The 15,310-nt window shown below is 30.7% G+C and overlaps 4 protein-coding genes across 4 annotated transcripts; 1 reads left to right on the top strand and 3 right to left on the bottom strand.

Moving 5' to 3' along the window:
• The first annotated feature begins 108 nt into the window (after positions 1-108).
• Positions 109-2,980, top strand: LOC122534923. The gene is made up of 8 exons (XM_043666004.1): positions 109-639; positions 743-974; positions 1,056-1,153; positions 1,250-1,441; positions 1,536-1,663; positions 1,741-1,942; positions 2,010-2,257; positions 2,334-2,980. Exons 1-8 carry the CDS (start codon positions 406-408, stop codon positions 2,521-2,523), a joined length of 1,524 nt encoding a protein of 507 aa, XP_043521939.1. The 5' UTR covers positions 109-405; the 3' UTR covers positions 2,524-2,980.
• LOC122534921 (myosin-M heavy chain-like) lies at positions 2,664-6,820 on the bottom strand. The gene is made up of 14 exons (XM_043666002.1): positions 6,650-6,820; positions 6,516-6,585; positions 6,211-6,434; positions 5,813-6,142; positions 5,476-5,740; positions 5,144-5,407; positions 4,836-5,074; positions 4,586-4,762; positions 4,315-4,523; positions 4,096-4,247; positions 3,838-4,029; positions 3,458-3,777; positions 3,039-3,119; positions 2,664-2,952 (listed from the first exon to the last, which is right to left on the bottom strand). Exons 1-14 carry the CDS (start codon positions 6,665-6,667, stop codon positions 2,857-2,859), a joined length of 2,637 nt encoding a protein of 878 aa, XP_043521937.1. The 5' UTR covers positions 6,668-6,820; the 3' UTR covers positions 2,664-2,856.
• Positions 6,821-6,888: 68 nt separating this feature from the next.
• Positions 6,889-13,544, bottom strand: LOC122534919 (transducin beta-like protein 2). The gene is made up of 7 exons (XM_043666001.1): positions 13,514-13,544; positions 13,219-13,344; positions 8,067-8,290; positions 7,808-7,994; positions 7,557-7,742; positions 7,297-7,479; positions 6,889-7,223 (listed from the first exon to the last, which is right to left on the bottom strand). Exons 1-7 carry the CDS (start codon positions 13,542-13,544, stop codon positions 7,000-7,002), a joined length of 1,161 nt encoding a protein of 386 aa, XP_043521936.1. The 3' UTR covers positions 6,889-6,999.
• On the bottom strand, positions 8,397-10,920 carry LOC122534922 (mRNA-capping enzyme). The gene is made up of 3 exons (XM_043666003.1): positions 9,677-10,920; positions 9,459-9,594; positions 8,397-9,381 (listed from the first exon to the last, which is right to left on the bottom strand). The coding sequence occupies exons 1-3, from the start codon at positions 10,591-10,593 to the stop codon at positions 8,653-8,655; spliced, it is 1,782 nt and encodes a 593-aa protein (XP_043521938.1). The 5' UTR covers positions 10,594-10,920; the 3' UTR covers positions 8,397-8,652.
• Positions 13,545-15,310: the final 1,766 nt, after the last annotated feature.

Below are 15,310 nucleotides of genomic sequence, written 5' to 3'. Positions count from 1 at the left end.
CTTGAAATTTTACGAAACGTCAGCTTTCAAGCGAGACAATGACGGACGATGAATTCGTTTCACGAGATAAATAAGGAAAGAAGAAAACTTTGGCAAGTCTTAGCGACATCTTTAGGACAAAATTATAATTTTCAGATTTCATTGCTGCTGTATATATGTATATGCATATGTAACATCCATTAGTACCGGCAATATCATTTTGCTATTAATCCCGATGAGATTAACAAAGTAAATTGATACTTTTACATTGAATTAAGATCTATCGACACATCATCGCCTCTTATTAAAAGTACTCTAGAATCGAAAGAAATGACAATAAACGATGCAATTTTCATTTCGCCAGCCATATTGTTTCAAAACGAACACATGTAGATGAAGTATTTATACTTTGTATAATTTCAAATCATGAGAGAGATGTTAGCAAATCAAACTAGTTCAGGATACGGTAATTCTTTCGTTAACAATAATGGAGATACCAACAGCAACAGTACAAACGACAACAACGCGAGAAGATACGCTATAATTAGTACGGACTGGATATCTGCAATTGGAGAAGAACTGGGAATGCATCCTTTACCAGACTCTTTGTTAAAAAGACTTGCTGAGGATGCCTCATATCGACTCAGAGAAGTTCTACATGTACATACGTTATTATATCTGGGATTCTTTATTAAATTACTCTGAAGATATATATATATATATATTTAATGTAACAATAGGTCTAAGTGAAGTCAATTTTCAGAAATGCGTGACAAGATTAAAACACAGCAAACGGAAACGTTTGACATCTACAGATGTAAATGCTGTGATTACTAATTTATGTGATATTGATCCAATATTAGGTGCACCAGAATCTATGCCTGAATATCACACAGAAGCAAAGGTCTTCGTTCCTAATGAACGTATTGTTAATCTAGTACAAAAAATTAATGAGCCAGTTAATATATTACAGAGTAGCGTACCATTTATTCAAGGTATACTTTTACTACTTCTATTAATTTATAACTTGTACTAACACTGTTTGCTGTACTAATTTACTATTCTATGTTTTATAGAATCAGAAATATGTGATATAAGGCTTACAGAAGCAAGAAATAATTATGCAAAACGTGCATTAAAAACATTATTCAACGGGTCACAAAAAACATTTCAGGTATGGTAAATTTAATTTATATAATTCTTGTAAATATGTATATAAATTATATTGTAAATATATATGTTTTTCATAAATAACATATATAATTTATAGGTTTTAATTAATGATTGTGCTACTAATCCTCATTTAAGTGGAGAGGGAGCAATAGATAAATTAATGTCTATTGCTAGATCTATGATAATTTCGAATAATATACAATATACAAGAGTATCAACTCGAACATGTCAACTTATTATTGCAATCGCAAGCAACAGTGAGGCTGTTTATCCATACCATTTAACTTCGGTAATATTTTGTAATGAGATTATGTGAATTGTGCTAATTGATTTATAAAATAATATTTTGAGACCTTCAATATATATATATTTTTTTATTACAGGTTGATAAACTCACTGAATTACTATTGGAATTACTTTTAGGACAGAATTTCATAAATCCAAATCTTGAAGCACTCTTTAAGGAATGTGCACTAAAATTAATGCTTCGTTGGCCATCTGTTGCTGATAGGTAAATAAACTATTATATATTTAGATGTTATTCAACAGTGATAGAATTATTATAAAATTGATTTTTATTGTCAAAAGATATATCTCCACATTGGAGAACGTGCTCTTAAAGGAAGAAAAAATAAATATAAATGGTAATAAGAAAAGCATAATGGCTATGGAGTTACTAGCTAGTATTCAACCTTTAATACTTTTCCAACAGAAGATAGATTCTCCACTTTCTGTACATAATATTTTAAAATTTGCACTACCTGGTTCCGTCTTATGGCAAAAAATAGCTGTAAGTTAATTTTGAAATGTATTTTTTACATTTACATTTTCAGTACTAATACACTTTTTAATTGTAGCTTAGTATTTGTGCTCTTATAAGGTCACAAGCTTATATCTTAGATATTGAACCTTTTATAGAACATTATGGAGATTCTTTATTACCATATTTACCATTTAATTATAAGAGCACGGTAAATGTGCACAAAAAACCTATTTCTCTTCCTATTACTATCAAAAGTAAGATAAAATACGTTGAAGTTAAGTCTGTAAGAAAACAAACAGCATTCACCGATTCTACACTACGAGGTCCACGGCGAGAAATAAGGTATATAATTTTATTACATCTAAGGATTAAATGGAATATTTTTGTATATATCTTTCTAATTGTAATACAATTTTAGATTTGCGTTCGCTGGTGGACGGCCGGTACCTCCTAGTAATTTAAGACGAATTACTTTGAGAGCGAATTATCAAATATTAAGAAGCGAAGTAAAAGCTAAGTTTGCTTCAGTGGCATCACGAAGGCTATTAGTACTTAGAGATAAAAGAAGACCTTATGATACTTATAATCTGGTATATAGTTATTTATAATAATTAACTAATTAATATTAATTTATAATTAATTATTAAGACTTAATAATTTTATGGATGATTTTTGACATAGACAAAAATTATTTTTTAAAAGGATTTCATTTGGTTTTCGAAATACATATAAACATTGTATCATTTTCTCGTTAAAGCGAAAAAAGATTTTGTATTTGTATATAAAATGTAAGATTTGTTATTTATAACTTTACTTATAGTAGTATTTTTATAACAGTGTCTTCAGTATATTGTTAAAAGCTATAATAGGATATATTTATTAAAGTAACAATAAGAAAGACTGAAGCAATGACTTATCTCAGGAAAACTGATTGTATTGTATTAAAGACAGTCTTGTAATCCTTGCGGTAATACACTACGTGGCAATACATACGACTTTGTCATACATGTAGTCCGAGTATGCATTCTTATCGGTATCTGAAATAAATATTTCATTTACACATTAGTATCATTTTAGTAATATTAGTATCATTTTTTAATATTATTTCAATTTTAATACTTACTGCAGCAAGCCATCGTCGACTTAAAATTCTATTTTTGTAAAAAAATAAAGAAGAATCCATTTCAATGGCAACAACTTTGTCCTAAAAGAATTAATTTTTTATACATTAAAATAATATTTAGATAGCAAACAAAAATACCAACTCTATCTCCCTATATATATTTTTTCTTTTATTGATGTTTTTTACAGAATTTATATTTATTTAATATATCTAAATACTGTTTAAATAAATCGTTACTATTATTATACTATAACTAATAAATACTATATCATTATATATATAAAAGTCGTTACTATGTTTAAGTTTTGAAAATGATCAGAATTAATCGTTTTCATAAATTTTATAGTATTATTTTCAAAAGAACTGAGTTGGCATTTAAGGTTTCTAATTTTATTTTTCCAGTTTTTAAAAATATATACTTTTTCCAAAACCCCTAATATTTTTGTCCACTTATTCTCATATTCATTCTTATTTTTTGAATAAGTTTTATTCAAATTCTCATTTGTACCAATATTTTCATTATCTTTTTCATTTTCTATTACAATATTTGAATAACTTATTTCGTTATTATTTTGGGAGATGAAACTAGCAACAAATACATCGTTCTCATCAGAAGTATTTGAATTTGTCAATTCTTGGTCAAGTGTAACTTTGACAACTGTATCATCTTTGTTCGTGATGTCTACCTTTTGTACTGAAGAGTTAATCAAATATTTTGAAGTAGCCAGTTTTCTATATTCTGCAAATAAAATTTTGTACAAAAAATAAAAAAAAGACATAGGCGAAATGTTATACTTACTGTACCTTATCCAGGATGCTTTTATTTTGTTAGCATATCTTATACGATAATTCCTTCTATAAGATTCTAATTTAAGAAAAATAAATTCTGTTAAAAATATCATTTGCTTTCCAAAATGAACTTGTGTTTGTAGACTTTTTTTAGATGCAACTGATTCCAGAATCAGTCTACATTTGTCAAGATTGATCTTTTCTGTTAAATATTTTTATTTTATATTTTTCATTTATATCTCAATAAACAAATATCTGTACTACTTACCTGTAGGTTTTCTGAAATAACGATAATAAAAATCTTGATAACGCAAGCGGAAAGGATATTTACATTTAGCTAAAGGTAGGGCATCAAAAATGCCAATACATGCTAATTGTTTTTGAAAGTCTTTTCGGTCCCATTCATTGTTTATCGATCGACTGAAAAAATTAATTATTAAATACAACGATAGTATAAAAAAACAGTTGTAAAAAAAGTATATATTACTTTGGTTTAACACATCGTACGTAATGCAAGTCACATTTGCTAAGTTCCTTAATAAGTGTATCCATATTATATTTTAATTTAGCTAACATAGTCTTTTTTGTAGTAGATGCTTTTACGATATGTAAATACTGTTCCTCCCCAAAATTTATTAAGGAACGAAGAAATTTATTTTTACTTGCACTGAAAATTAAAGACATTTCATTTGGAACCTATAAAAAGTTTTAAAAATTATTAATAATGTTCATTCTAAATTGTAAAATGTATTTAATACCTTATCCGTATTTTTAGACATTAAATCGTCTATACAATATGCAACGGGCCTGGAATAATGTTCTATAACGAAGTTTTCTTCTTTTATGCTTAAAAATTTTCTCTGTCTATTGTGTAAATTTTTACAAGCTAATTGAATCATTGTTAATGTATCAATCGCTACTGGTGATTGACAAACCTATAACATAAAAATTACAATGTTATTGTAATAATAATTTTTATATACAATTAAATATGAATTTTGTACATACATCATTTAAAGTCAAAAATAAATTTTCTTCAATAATGTTTAGACGTTCTTTGTATAAATTGATAGTATGTAAAGGTACTACGCAACTTTCAATAAGACCTTCTTCTTGCAAATTATTACAGTTACTTTCTACATAAGTTTTTATAAAATATTGTTGTATTCTTTCATTAGCATAATTTACGCAAAGTTGTTCTATACCATTTTTAGTAAAACATTCAAAACCAAAGATATCCAATATGCCTAAAGAAAATATGTGTATATAATTGATTTGTTTAATTTCTAATGTAAAAATGTAGTATTATAACATACCAAGCCATTGTGAATACTGTTGTTTTAAAGATAAAGTTTTATTTGCATGATTTAAAATCCAGTGGAAAAGAAGATCATACATATGTCTAATGATACTATGTAATCTGTTGCGACATGCATCAATGGTAACAAGGTGTCGATGATATGATGTATGTTTTCGCCAAATACTTTGTGGATTTATAAGAATAGTAGTAAGCAATTCCATAATAGTTTCTTCAGTTAAAGAACTAAGATCACAAGTATTTTTCACGGCTTCCTTTGATTCTGTAAATGTGATTGCATAAAATTCCTCATTTCTATGTTATGTATATAAAATAATTTACACAACATACTATTATTATTAAAATCAATTACACATATTTCATCATCTTCTCTAAATTTAATATTTCCCATATGAATCAATAAAGCAAGAACTTGAAAAATGTCACTTTTCTGATGAAGTTTGAAATCCAATGCATTCAGTGCTTCTAGAGTATCTTGGAAACTTTCTTGAAAATACTTTTTTTTATTATAATCCGTGATGTTTAATATATCATAATATTTATCTTTAGATAAATAAAAACTTTCAAGTTCTGCCGATGACATTCCAAATATCATCTGAAATATATTTTTCTTATACAGATATATTTAGCTACATAGAAATAAATAAATAAAAAATATAAATCAAACCTGATAAAAAATTTGAAAATTGTTTGCACCTCTTGTTACTCTACTTCTTTCCAAAAGAAACGAATTAATAGTTGCACCAGAAATAATTCCACCTTTATAATGAAGCTTTATAAGTTGCCCATGTCTTGAACTTACTTCATTCTTTTCAGTACAGGCAGTTGTAAAAGTAGATATTAAATGACAAGCATCTGTAATTCTTAGCATAATATTGAATGCACAATCCCCTTGAGATAATTGTACTGATTTTTTATTGATGTTACTAAGAAAGTCTAGACACTTATAAGCATTAAATGTTTTTCCTGTTCCAGTTTCTCCACTTATAATAATTACCTTAACACATGATGTACAGATAAGTTTAAACAAAAATTAATTTATTAATTTTTTAATGAATTTTCTACCTGAGAAGTTCGTCCAATTTCGTTTATAAGATTATAATGTGCCTTAGCGGCAATAGCAAATATGTGAGGACTTGCTTCAGATGTATTAACATGTTTATCAAATTCTGAAGAATTATACAAATCAAATGTTGATACTTCATTATTAGGATTTAATGTCAGGAGTAGTGAACCAACCCATGTATAAATTTGACTCCGTTGTAATCTTTGCAAAAGAAAATCTATAACTGAGAAACATTATTTTTAAAATATTTTCTGTCATATTATTATTGCTTAATATTTAAATCTTATAGCAAACATATACATACTGACATCTTTATCTTCTGGTAAAGCACTTAAATCATTAATGAAATCCCATCCGACTGGGGAAATTGACTGCTACAAGATACATATATTTAATATATAAGTACAAATAATATAAATATTTTAATTTATGACAAACCTCTATTGCAGTTCGCATAACGTTTTGTACAACTGTCAATGGTAATAAGAATAATGATACAAATGAAACAATGTTGTCCAGACCAAATATTTACATGCTCAAGGTCAACAAAATTAACATCTCTTTCTGTCCACATTTTTCAAAATTACAAGTTTTGTGCGTAATAACGTAATTTATATTACAAAACAATGAAGTAAAGCATATTAAATGTTTTTACATTATTAATATAAACAAGTGAATTTGCGTATGAATCTCTTTATTCAAATACATTAAAAAATTATGTTACAAATAATCTGTTTTAAATGTAACTTCAAAATCATTTTCCTTAGAAAGAATTTATGTTTAATTGATTAAGGACACTTTTCTCCCATTGCTTGTAGAAATTTTCTGTTGTCTTCAATAAGTTTTTCTAAACGTTCTTTTGTAGCTGACGTTTGCTTCTGCGTAAGTTTACGTGTTGCAGATTCGATTGCTACTCGATAACCAGTAATATTTTGGAAAACTTTTATATGTCTATCTCCAGCGACTAAAATATATTCTCCCATAGCATCAAAAGTTAGGCACGTAATAGGTCCTATAACATGAATATTATATGAATATAAAAATACAGAAGTTATAATGAATTACACAATAAAATAAAAAAAAACCTAGAAAAATATCTTCTATAGTCGCATCCAACAAGCCAGTAATTGTAGAATAAAAACTTAATGAAGATCCATGAGCTATCGCTAATACTTCTGTATTAGGAGATAGCGCAATATTAGCCGTTGTTGTGTTTTCCCATGGTCCAGTTTGAAGTAAATGAGGATCTTCTCCTTTTTCAAATTCAACTATTAACATAAATCGAAAAATGTAACAAAAATCAGGGACAAGGGTAATTTTCGAAAAAAATAATTTGGTTTATTACTTTTTGTGTCGTATAAACGATAAGTTCCATCTTTCGATACAGTAGCCATACAACTACTATCAGCACTAAAAGTAAAATCAAGTATTCCAGATGAGTGACCACCAAGATCAAAAGCTTTTGCTACTTGTTTAAATTCTCCTGATTTACTAAATATTACTTCCCATATGTTTGCGTCTGGAGTAAATCCTAAATAATAAAATATCGTTAATATACAGTATAAATTTTAAATAATGAATATTATAAAAAATTACCGGATGTGCCGATAAAACGTCCACAGGGTGATATTCGTGCTCGGTAGGTTGATCCAAGATGCAATTCTATAATTGCAAGCACTTGTCCTTTAAGATCCCATACTATAAGATCATTTAGTTTACTGCATGTAATAATATATTTTCCTGTAGATGCAATATCCATGCCAACAACATCTTCGGTATGCCGCTGAAACATTAATAACAAAAAAATATGAAACTTATGTATAAAAAGCAATATCACAGAAAAAAAAGTAGATACCTTTGAAAATTCTAAAGCTTTAATTGCTGAAGCTAAAGTACCGTCTGGTTTCTTGGAGATTTTATAAACTTCGATAGTATTTGCTACAGCTTTATGTATGAGGAAAGCTTTTCCATCAGGAGACCAACGTACTAAAGTTGCATGATCAAATTCTATATTAACACGTAGAGATCTCTTTTCTTTTACTGTCAATTCTTTCGTGTACCATAACAGAACAGTTCTATCTGAAAAATCACAAATTACAGTTTTACAATTTATTTTAATCGAAAGACATAAAATATTATCCTGAAAGGAAAGGATTAGAACAGGTTAAGCAAGAAAACACGTTTAATTTATTATAAAGTTTCTGTATTGAGCGAACAATTTAAAATTCTTACAATTTTACAGCAAATGAAATAAATTTCATGGAGTCCAATAGGATAGATACAAGTTTTAAGTTTTGTAAATCAATCAAAATCTCACAATAAACCTACTTATCTTCTATATCTTAGACTTAATTAAATACATTAGTTATTTTAAATTACATAATATGTTATCTTAAATTACATAATTAGTTATCTTAAATTACATAATAAGCTACGAACAATCAATTCAAACGTCTTTTACGTGGTGGTGGCATAAGATCAGAATCATCTTGCAAAAATCGATGCCTATTAATATAATCTAAGAGACGATCAGTGGTTATGGGTTTTATAATACTTTTGCATACAGATTGAGCTGTATTGTATGAATTAGGAAATGATTTATCAGTTCTTTCACGCATGAACACCCACTGACCATTCTCAAATTTACATTCAATTATTGCATTATTTAATTCTTTTATTTGTTTAGTCACTTTCATTTTATCAAAGGGCTCTTTCATACCGCCTACATACAGATATCCAACTTTTTTTGGAAGAATTCCCTCTCCAGATTCTGTGATTATCTTTAATCTAAAATCAACAGAATTCTGCGATAAGGGTTTCCATTTTAAAACGTCTGATGAAGGTCCTGGGCAATAAGGTTCTTTAGCAGGTTGAAATATTAAACCATCAGGTTCATGACCCAGTTGTTTAGCAAATTTATCACTCAATAAATTAGCTGCTTGTGTTATATCCCAAAATTGTTTTAATCGAACTGAAAAAGGTTCGATTTCTTTTCTCAATTTTCCTTCTTTCATTGCTCTATGTCTGCCAGCTACAATTTTCTGCTCAATGATACAAAAACGATCAGGATAGAATGGTAATTTGCTAACATCTTTACCATCATACATCACTACATCATAAACTAAGTATCTTGGATATTCTTTACCATCTGCCTTATCAATTACCATTTCCTATAAAATTATTTCTATCAATAATTAATTCAATAATTAAAAAATTTACAAATCTTGTAGAAAAGATATGAACTTACACCATCCAACAGTGTATCTCTGAGAGTTCTAGATATGTCTCTTGGATGTGGGAAAGTCATTCCATTAACTTGAAATACGCTATTATCTCTATCTACAAAATAAATTTCCCCATCTGCTTGAATCATCATCATATACCTAAGCAAATAAAGTCAATATATTGTAAAGCTGTCTTCAATATTTTACCATTTTTAACATTTTAAATATATTGCTGTCTAACCTGGTCCCATCAGCTTTCCATGAAACTCTATAAGGTTTCTCGTGTAACAGCCTAATATTATCTTCATCCATAGAAATTGGTTGGGAACCTGGAAATCCATTTGATTTCCAAGAACAAATATCTTGAACACACCTCTGTATACCGCCTAATTTTCTATCCTCCAAAACAGGAGTTACTCCGGGTATACCAGCCATAAACACTGGATTCTTGTTGTTAAATTCACGCTTTCTCTTCTTATTAGGTACATCTTGATTATAATTATCACTGTCTGTACTAGTTCCTTCATCCGTATCTTCTAAATTCGAGTCATCATATTCCAAACACCAAGCTGGTCTAGGTGCAGGATCAGGCGCATCCTCTACATCGTCATATCTTCGGAAGAGTTCTTGAATATAGTCAGCTTTATATATGCCTGGTGGCCTTGCAGCGGCGAATTCTACTAAACCGGCATCAACACTAGTTCCATCAGTTTCTACTAAATAACTAATTATAAGGAAGCCAGTTCTATTGAAACCATGTGTGCAATGAACACCGATAACCTCCAACGGGTTGTATGATATAAAATTCTTACAAACTCGTATAAAAGTTCTGGTCTGTTCCTCAGACGGGGTTTCACCATGACCTCTGCATGGCAACTTCAAATACTTGCAACCATAAGCTTCTAAGTTTTTCTTGTCGTAGAATCTCGTGGTGTTGGTTAAGTCAATCCATAGGCCTAGCTTTATTTTCTGGCTCTTCAACGATGCGAATAACATGTCCACTGTGAAACGGCATTCTTCTGGCACTTGGCTGTCAAATGCAGATGACAAAGGAGTTTTGAATGCCAGAAATTTATTCTGAATCAATTTCACTGCTTTCCGTGGACAATGAAGCCACCGTGGTGGAATTGGCCCTTTACTTTCGTTTCTGCTTGACATTATTATAATTTCTAGTTTCTCAATTAATTTCTATAAACACACAACACAAAAAAGCATGAAAAATACAATGCTATAACCTATAATGCTTCAAGCACATTCGTTTCGTTTATTTCATTGTATATATGCGATGAAGTTAATTTCTCCGAATTTATTATTTATACCATTCACTTCACGAAATGAATATCTGATATAAATATATAAATTCTGCTTTGACGTACACACAGTGTTTGCTATAAGCGAACAGCTGTTACTAGCGTCTAACGTCTGGACGCCATTACAGGCTTTTGCGATTCGACTTTCAGTAGACTTCTCGATAAGTCGATGACGTGCATCGATGTTCGATAGAATCGACCTGACTGTCTGAAATTTAAATTCAAAACTTTGAATGTTTCGATTTGAGATTTGAGGTTTAAATTTGAAAATTTGCATTTTTATGTATAAACTTGATGCTAAACTTTCAATATTCTGCGTAATCAATACTTTTCTCGAATTGACACTGTTATAAAACGTACGCATTGATGCTTTTTAATCACGAGATCATTAATGATTTATTAAAAGTAACAATATTCTCTTATTTTCGAATTCTTTCGCCTAAAATATAAGAGTAGAGATGAAAAGCAAGGTTAGCTCATTAAACATATGCTTGTAAAGAAAGAATAATTTGATATTTCATATATCAGTGACGATAATCTAAGCAATAGTATCCAATATCAAATACAAAAATTTAATTGTTTATTACTACTTAATTAACAACTTAATGAGAAACTTTCGAGATCATTAAAAAATATATTAATCAGTATTGTAACAATATTGTAAATGTATATTGAATTCAATGTAATGTAATTCTATTATGCTGGATCTACAGTTACCTAACAAGAACGTCTAGTAGTCAATCCTTTTTTTGCCGTCAAATATAATCTTTTTTCTTTAAGAAACATTTCTATATTAATAAATATTTTTTGAAACATTCTCGATAATTTTATAGTTCTAAAACACAGTATATACATAAGTATTTCATAGAAAGATCATAGGATACATGGATTTCTGAAATGGTATATATATATATATAAACATTATTGTCCGTATATGCGTATCGATTGCAAATCAACACAATGTGAAACACGAGTATCGTTTTTTCGAAGAAACTGAAATATAATTGCCGTAGATTGTACAAATGGAAAAACAGAGCCCTGGTCTCGAGTATCTCGGAGAAAGCGTGACCGGGGTGTGCAGAGAATAGCACACTGCAATAAAGCGCTACCCGCTACGTTAATATACGAGCAGCTAAATATAAGTCGTTCCCTCGTGGTTCACCCACGGCCGCGCGTTCGATTTCGATTTGCGCGTAAATTTTTATCAGCTCAGCGTAACCTTTCTCAACATTGTCTCGTCACGAATTATCGACGAGCTTCCGCAACTCTTTGCATTTTCGACTTTTAAGTCGCGACTCGCAATTTATCGTTAAATTAGACATTTCACTTCCCGGAGTACGTAGCTGTACTTGAGATAACATGTTTTCAAACGATCAAGATATTGTTCAATGAAGTTGGACGATTAACACGTTGGAATTGTGTCAGTGGTGAAACGTGAACTTTTGTGTCAATGATCTCAAACATCTCAATTACAGCTTCTGGACGCAGATCGAGGGGGCTGACGTCGATCCGTCGACGATAAACACAGTTTTCAATAACGTGTTGCAACATTCTGTTGATTTTATCTTAAAGCAGCGTGGATATTTTTATAGAATATGTGTCTACAGTTCGTCCGAGAATGAAGCTACGTATGCAAATTTCGTGAAGTAACGATAAGAGAACAATGTCATCGCGAACGTAGGTAACATGAATGATTTATTAAAAAATTATAATAAAAACACAAATTGATAGCGGGTCGATTTTTCGTTCAAATATGAAGGGGATGATAAGTCGTCTTTGTTAGTTTTGCTGAATTTTATGTCATTTTGGTAGCTGGATAGAAGTAGATTGATATGAAGAAGAAGTTGATAAGAAGGGAATAATCTAATCAATTTGAAGATATAAGAAATAGACCATGAATCGTCTTATAAAGAAACGAATAATATTAATGTTAATTTATTTTTACATTTAACTTTACAATTAATGTTATTAAGGTATGTTTCAAACATTTCGGAGAACGATAGAAATATATATTTAATCTCTCGGTAAAATGCCGAATTTTAAAATACGAAAAACAAGAAATGTGATTAATCATGTTTTTTACGTACGTGTTATTAAACAAGTACGTATTACTCTCGGTAATGGATAGGTCGAGGAAGACTACTTTTTTTGACCCTCAAGATCGTCAGATGTTATGCCATCGGATGGGAGATTAAAGAAAAAGTTTACGCAACTGGAGAGTTAGTACATGTTGGGAATTAATGTGCAAGTTCTTAACGTGTCTCTATAGAGACAAAAAAATGCAATGGTTAAGAGACAAAAAATATAATAGTTGAAGAAAAACTTAAGCTGATTTAATACAGCAGATACTCTTTAATATAGCAAGTTAGGAATTGATGTAACGTCGAATCCAACATTTCGCAATCGACAAACAAACGACGGGCCACGTTCCCGTCTTCCGTTTGATTTCTCAATCGACAATGGCCAAACCTACCTTCAGAATATTTAATGTCGTCGTTTCTAATGAGCCTACGATGAAACAATGATTTTATTCCTCTTCGTTCGTCACTGTGACTGAACCAAGCACAAGAAGACTTTTCATCGACGACGATCGCAAGGACTTAAAAATTTCTCAAAGTAGGGCACCTCTCGTAATTGCCTCAGTCAATAGCAAGAGATTAAACATGCAAATGCTTTTTTTCAAGTTTCGCTAATACGACGAATGAAAAGTGTCTTTCAATCTGGCAAAGATCAAAGAATAATTATGTTCTATTCACATGGAATTTTACTCTGTCCTTCGTTGAAATCACCTTTGGACATTTTCACACACATCTTATATTATATCGCTCGAAAATATCCAGCCATTCTCTCTCATCTATAATTATATTTTTCTCAAACGTACTTCCGTTATCGAAATATTAAAGTGTTACTATGAATTGATATTTTACGAGTAGTAATGTTAAAAAAATTCACTTCGAGGTGAAGACTCAATATTGTAAAATTTAATCGTCGCTTTCACCAATAGAGAAAAAGAAGTAAACTTAAAACGTAATTTACGCTAAATAAATTAGCTACTTATGCTCGTCACGCTTGATTTCATTTTTTCTTTTCTTTTTACTTTTCTCTTGTAGAAAATTTTTAAAAAAGTCGATAAAATTAACGATGACAAACGCGATCAGTACAACGCAATCAAAAAAGGAAAACGTCCAACAGGCTAACGAAATTATTCAGCTAATGAAAAATAATAAGTTTCAAAGAACGACTACATTACGACTATGTTATGATACTCATGGAAATGTAAGTATCGTTTTCGATTAATAACGATGAAATAAATTTAACAATTTAATTAAACGAAACAAGTACCGATATCAACATTATAACAGAAATACTTTACTAGTCCGCAGGATATCACCAGTGATAGTAATTACTCGAAAACCGCTATCTAGACGATTAAAGTTTATCGTTCTGTTATTTGTCTATCCTATTTCCTTCATAAAACTCCTCATTTTCATAAAACTTTCGTACCGCCACTAAACTAAAAGCAATTATAATTATAATTTTCGTCTTTTCTTTCTGATACCGCACAGCTGGTAAATACAATAAAAATTCCAACTATTTCCCGATATTAGTACAATTTTATATTACACTCTTCCTAAAAACGTAACAGGAGAATTGTGAAAACTGATTCAGAAAACACGCGGATTAGACGTGAATTTTATTGGAACTTTCTTATCGTGCAACGATATCGAAACAGAGAGGAGCAGAGAGAGAGAGAGAGAGAGAGAGAGAGAGAGGAGAGCCACGCATTTCCAAGGCAGCGTGTCGCGAGCAACGAAGGTGGAGAAAGTTCCTTCGTCCTCCCTTGCGTCTCCACGTCTTCGCGGAGTACCGCTTCAAACGTAGGAAACGCTTCCTCGAGGGTCCCGGTTCGGCTACCCACGCGCCTTATCCGAAGGAGAAAGAAAGTCGTTGCGCCGCACGAAACTTGGAGATTTTCTCTCCGAGTAACCTGCTCCTATCTCCGCCGACATGCCCTGATTAAAGCAGCATCCTCTCTTTTTCCTCCGTGATTCGTGGAGCTCGTTCAATCGTCGCCACGTTCTTGCACCGAGCGGAGACACCTAATTGTTCATTTTCTTTTCACGCCTTTAGACTAGAATTTCGCGTTTACGGATGAGTCACGAATGAATAACGAGTTGACTCATCGTTGGAAATTTATTCCCTCGGATGAATCGACTCGTTCTAGAATTTCAAAGATCTCCCAACTTTCCAATTTTGGGACGAGGTTCTCACGTCATTACCGGTGTCGCTTCGAATCCGTATCGAACACTCGATTCAAAAGATTTGTTCTTGGGATTTTTTTTGAAAATTTTCGCCTTGGACTTTTCTTTTTAAAGGTGATACGGAATGCAGCAACCGGTCAGCCAGTGGCCCCAAATTCTATATATCGTTTCGTAGAATTAGATTCAGAATAATCGATCTGGTCCACAACAGTCGTATTCACGGTTTCACGGTCAACTGATTAATTTTGTTATTAAAAAGGCTCGTCTATCCATTTCTCGAAAATAAAGGAAACGAAAGTGTCT

Source organism: Frieseomelitta varia, unplaced genomic scaffold (assembly GCF_011392965.1).
Source record: "Frieseomelitta varia isolate USP_RPSP 00005682 unplaced genomic scaffold, Fvar_1.2 scaffold_649, whole genome shotgun sequence".
NCBI classification, from domain to species: domain Eukaryota; kingdom Metazoa; phylum Arthropoda; class Insecta; order Hymenoptera; family Apidae; genus Frieseomelitta; species Frieseomelitta varia.
Note: the sequence above shows the minus strand (reverse complement) of the source record. Positions and strands in the feature narration are given on the sequence as shown.

What these genes read in the sequence shown, in the direction of transcription:
- LOC122534923 (XM_043666004.1), top strand. Translation starts at nt 406, where the DNA reads ATGAGAGAGATGTTAGCAAATCAAACTAGTTCAGGATACGGTAATTCT. An exon ending in GGTCACAAAAAACATTTCAG is followed by an intron (nt 1,154 to 1,249) that starts GTATGGTAAATT and finishes TATAATTTATAG; the next exon opens with GTTTTAATTAATGATTGTGC. An exon ending in TCTTATGGCAAAAAATAGCT is followed by an intron (nt 1,943 to 2,009) that starts GTAAGTTAATTT and finishes TTTTAATTGTAG; the next exon opens with CTTAGTATTTGTGCTCTTAT.
- LOC122534921 (XM_043666002.1), bottom strand. An exon ending in TATTTTTGACTTTAAATGAT is followed by an intron (nt 4,763 to 4,835) that starts GTATGTACAAAA and finishes TTTATGTTATAG; the next exon opens with GTTTGTCAATCACCAGTAGC. An exon ending in GTACGATGTGTTAAACCAAA is followed by an intron (nt 4,248 to 4,314) that starts GTAATATATACT and finishes TAATTTTTTCAG; the next exon opens with TCGATCGATAAACAATGAAT.
- LOC122534922 (XM_043666003.1), bottom strand. Translation starts at nt 10,593, where the DNA reads ATGTCAAGCAGAAACGAAAGTAAAGGGCCAATTCCACCACGGTGGCTT. An exon ending in TGGAAAGCTGATGGGACCAG is followed by an intron (nt 9,595 to 9,676) that starts GTTAGACAGCAA and finishes TTATTTGCTTAG; the next exon opens with GTATATGATGATGATTCAAG. An exon ending in GAGATACACTGTTGGATGGT is followed by an intron (nt 9,382 to 9,458) that starts GTAAGTTCATAT and finishes ATAATTTTATAG; the next exon opens with GAAATGGTAATTGATAAGGC.
- LOC122534919 (XM_043666001.1), bottom strand. Translation starts at nt 13,544, where the DNA reads ATGTCCAAAGGTGATTTCAACGAAGGACAGA. An exon ending in AAGCTTTAGAATTTTCAAAG is followed by an intron (nt 7,995 to 8,066) that starts GTATCTACTTTT and finishes TTAATGTTTCAG; the next exon opens with CGGCATACCGAAGATGTTGT. An exon ending in TATAGAAGATATTTTTCTAG is followed by an intron (nt 7,224 to 7,296) that starts GTTTTTTTTTAT and finishes TTCATGTTATAG; the next exon opens with GACCTATTACGTGCCTAACT.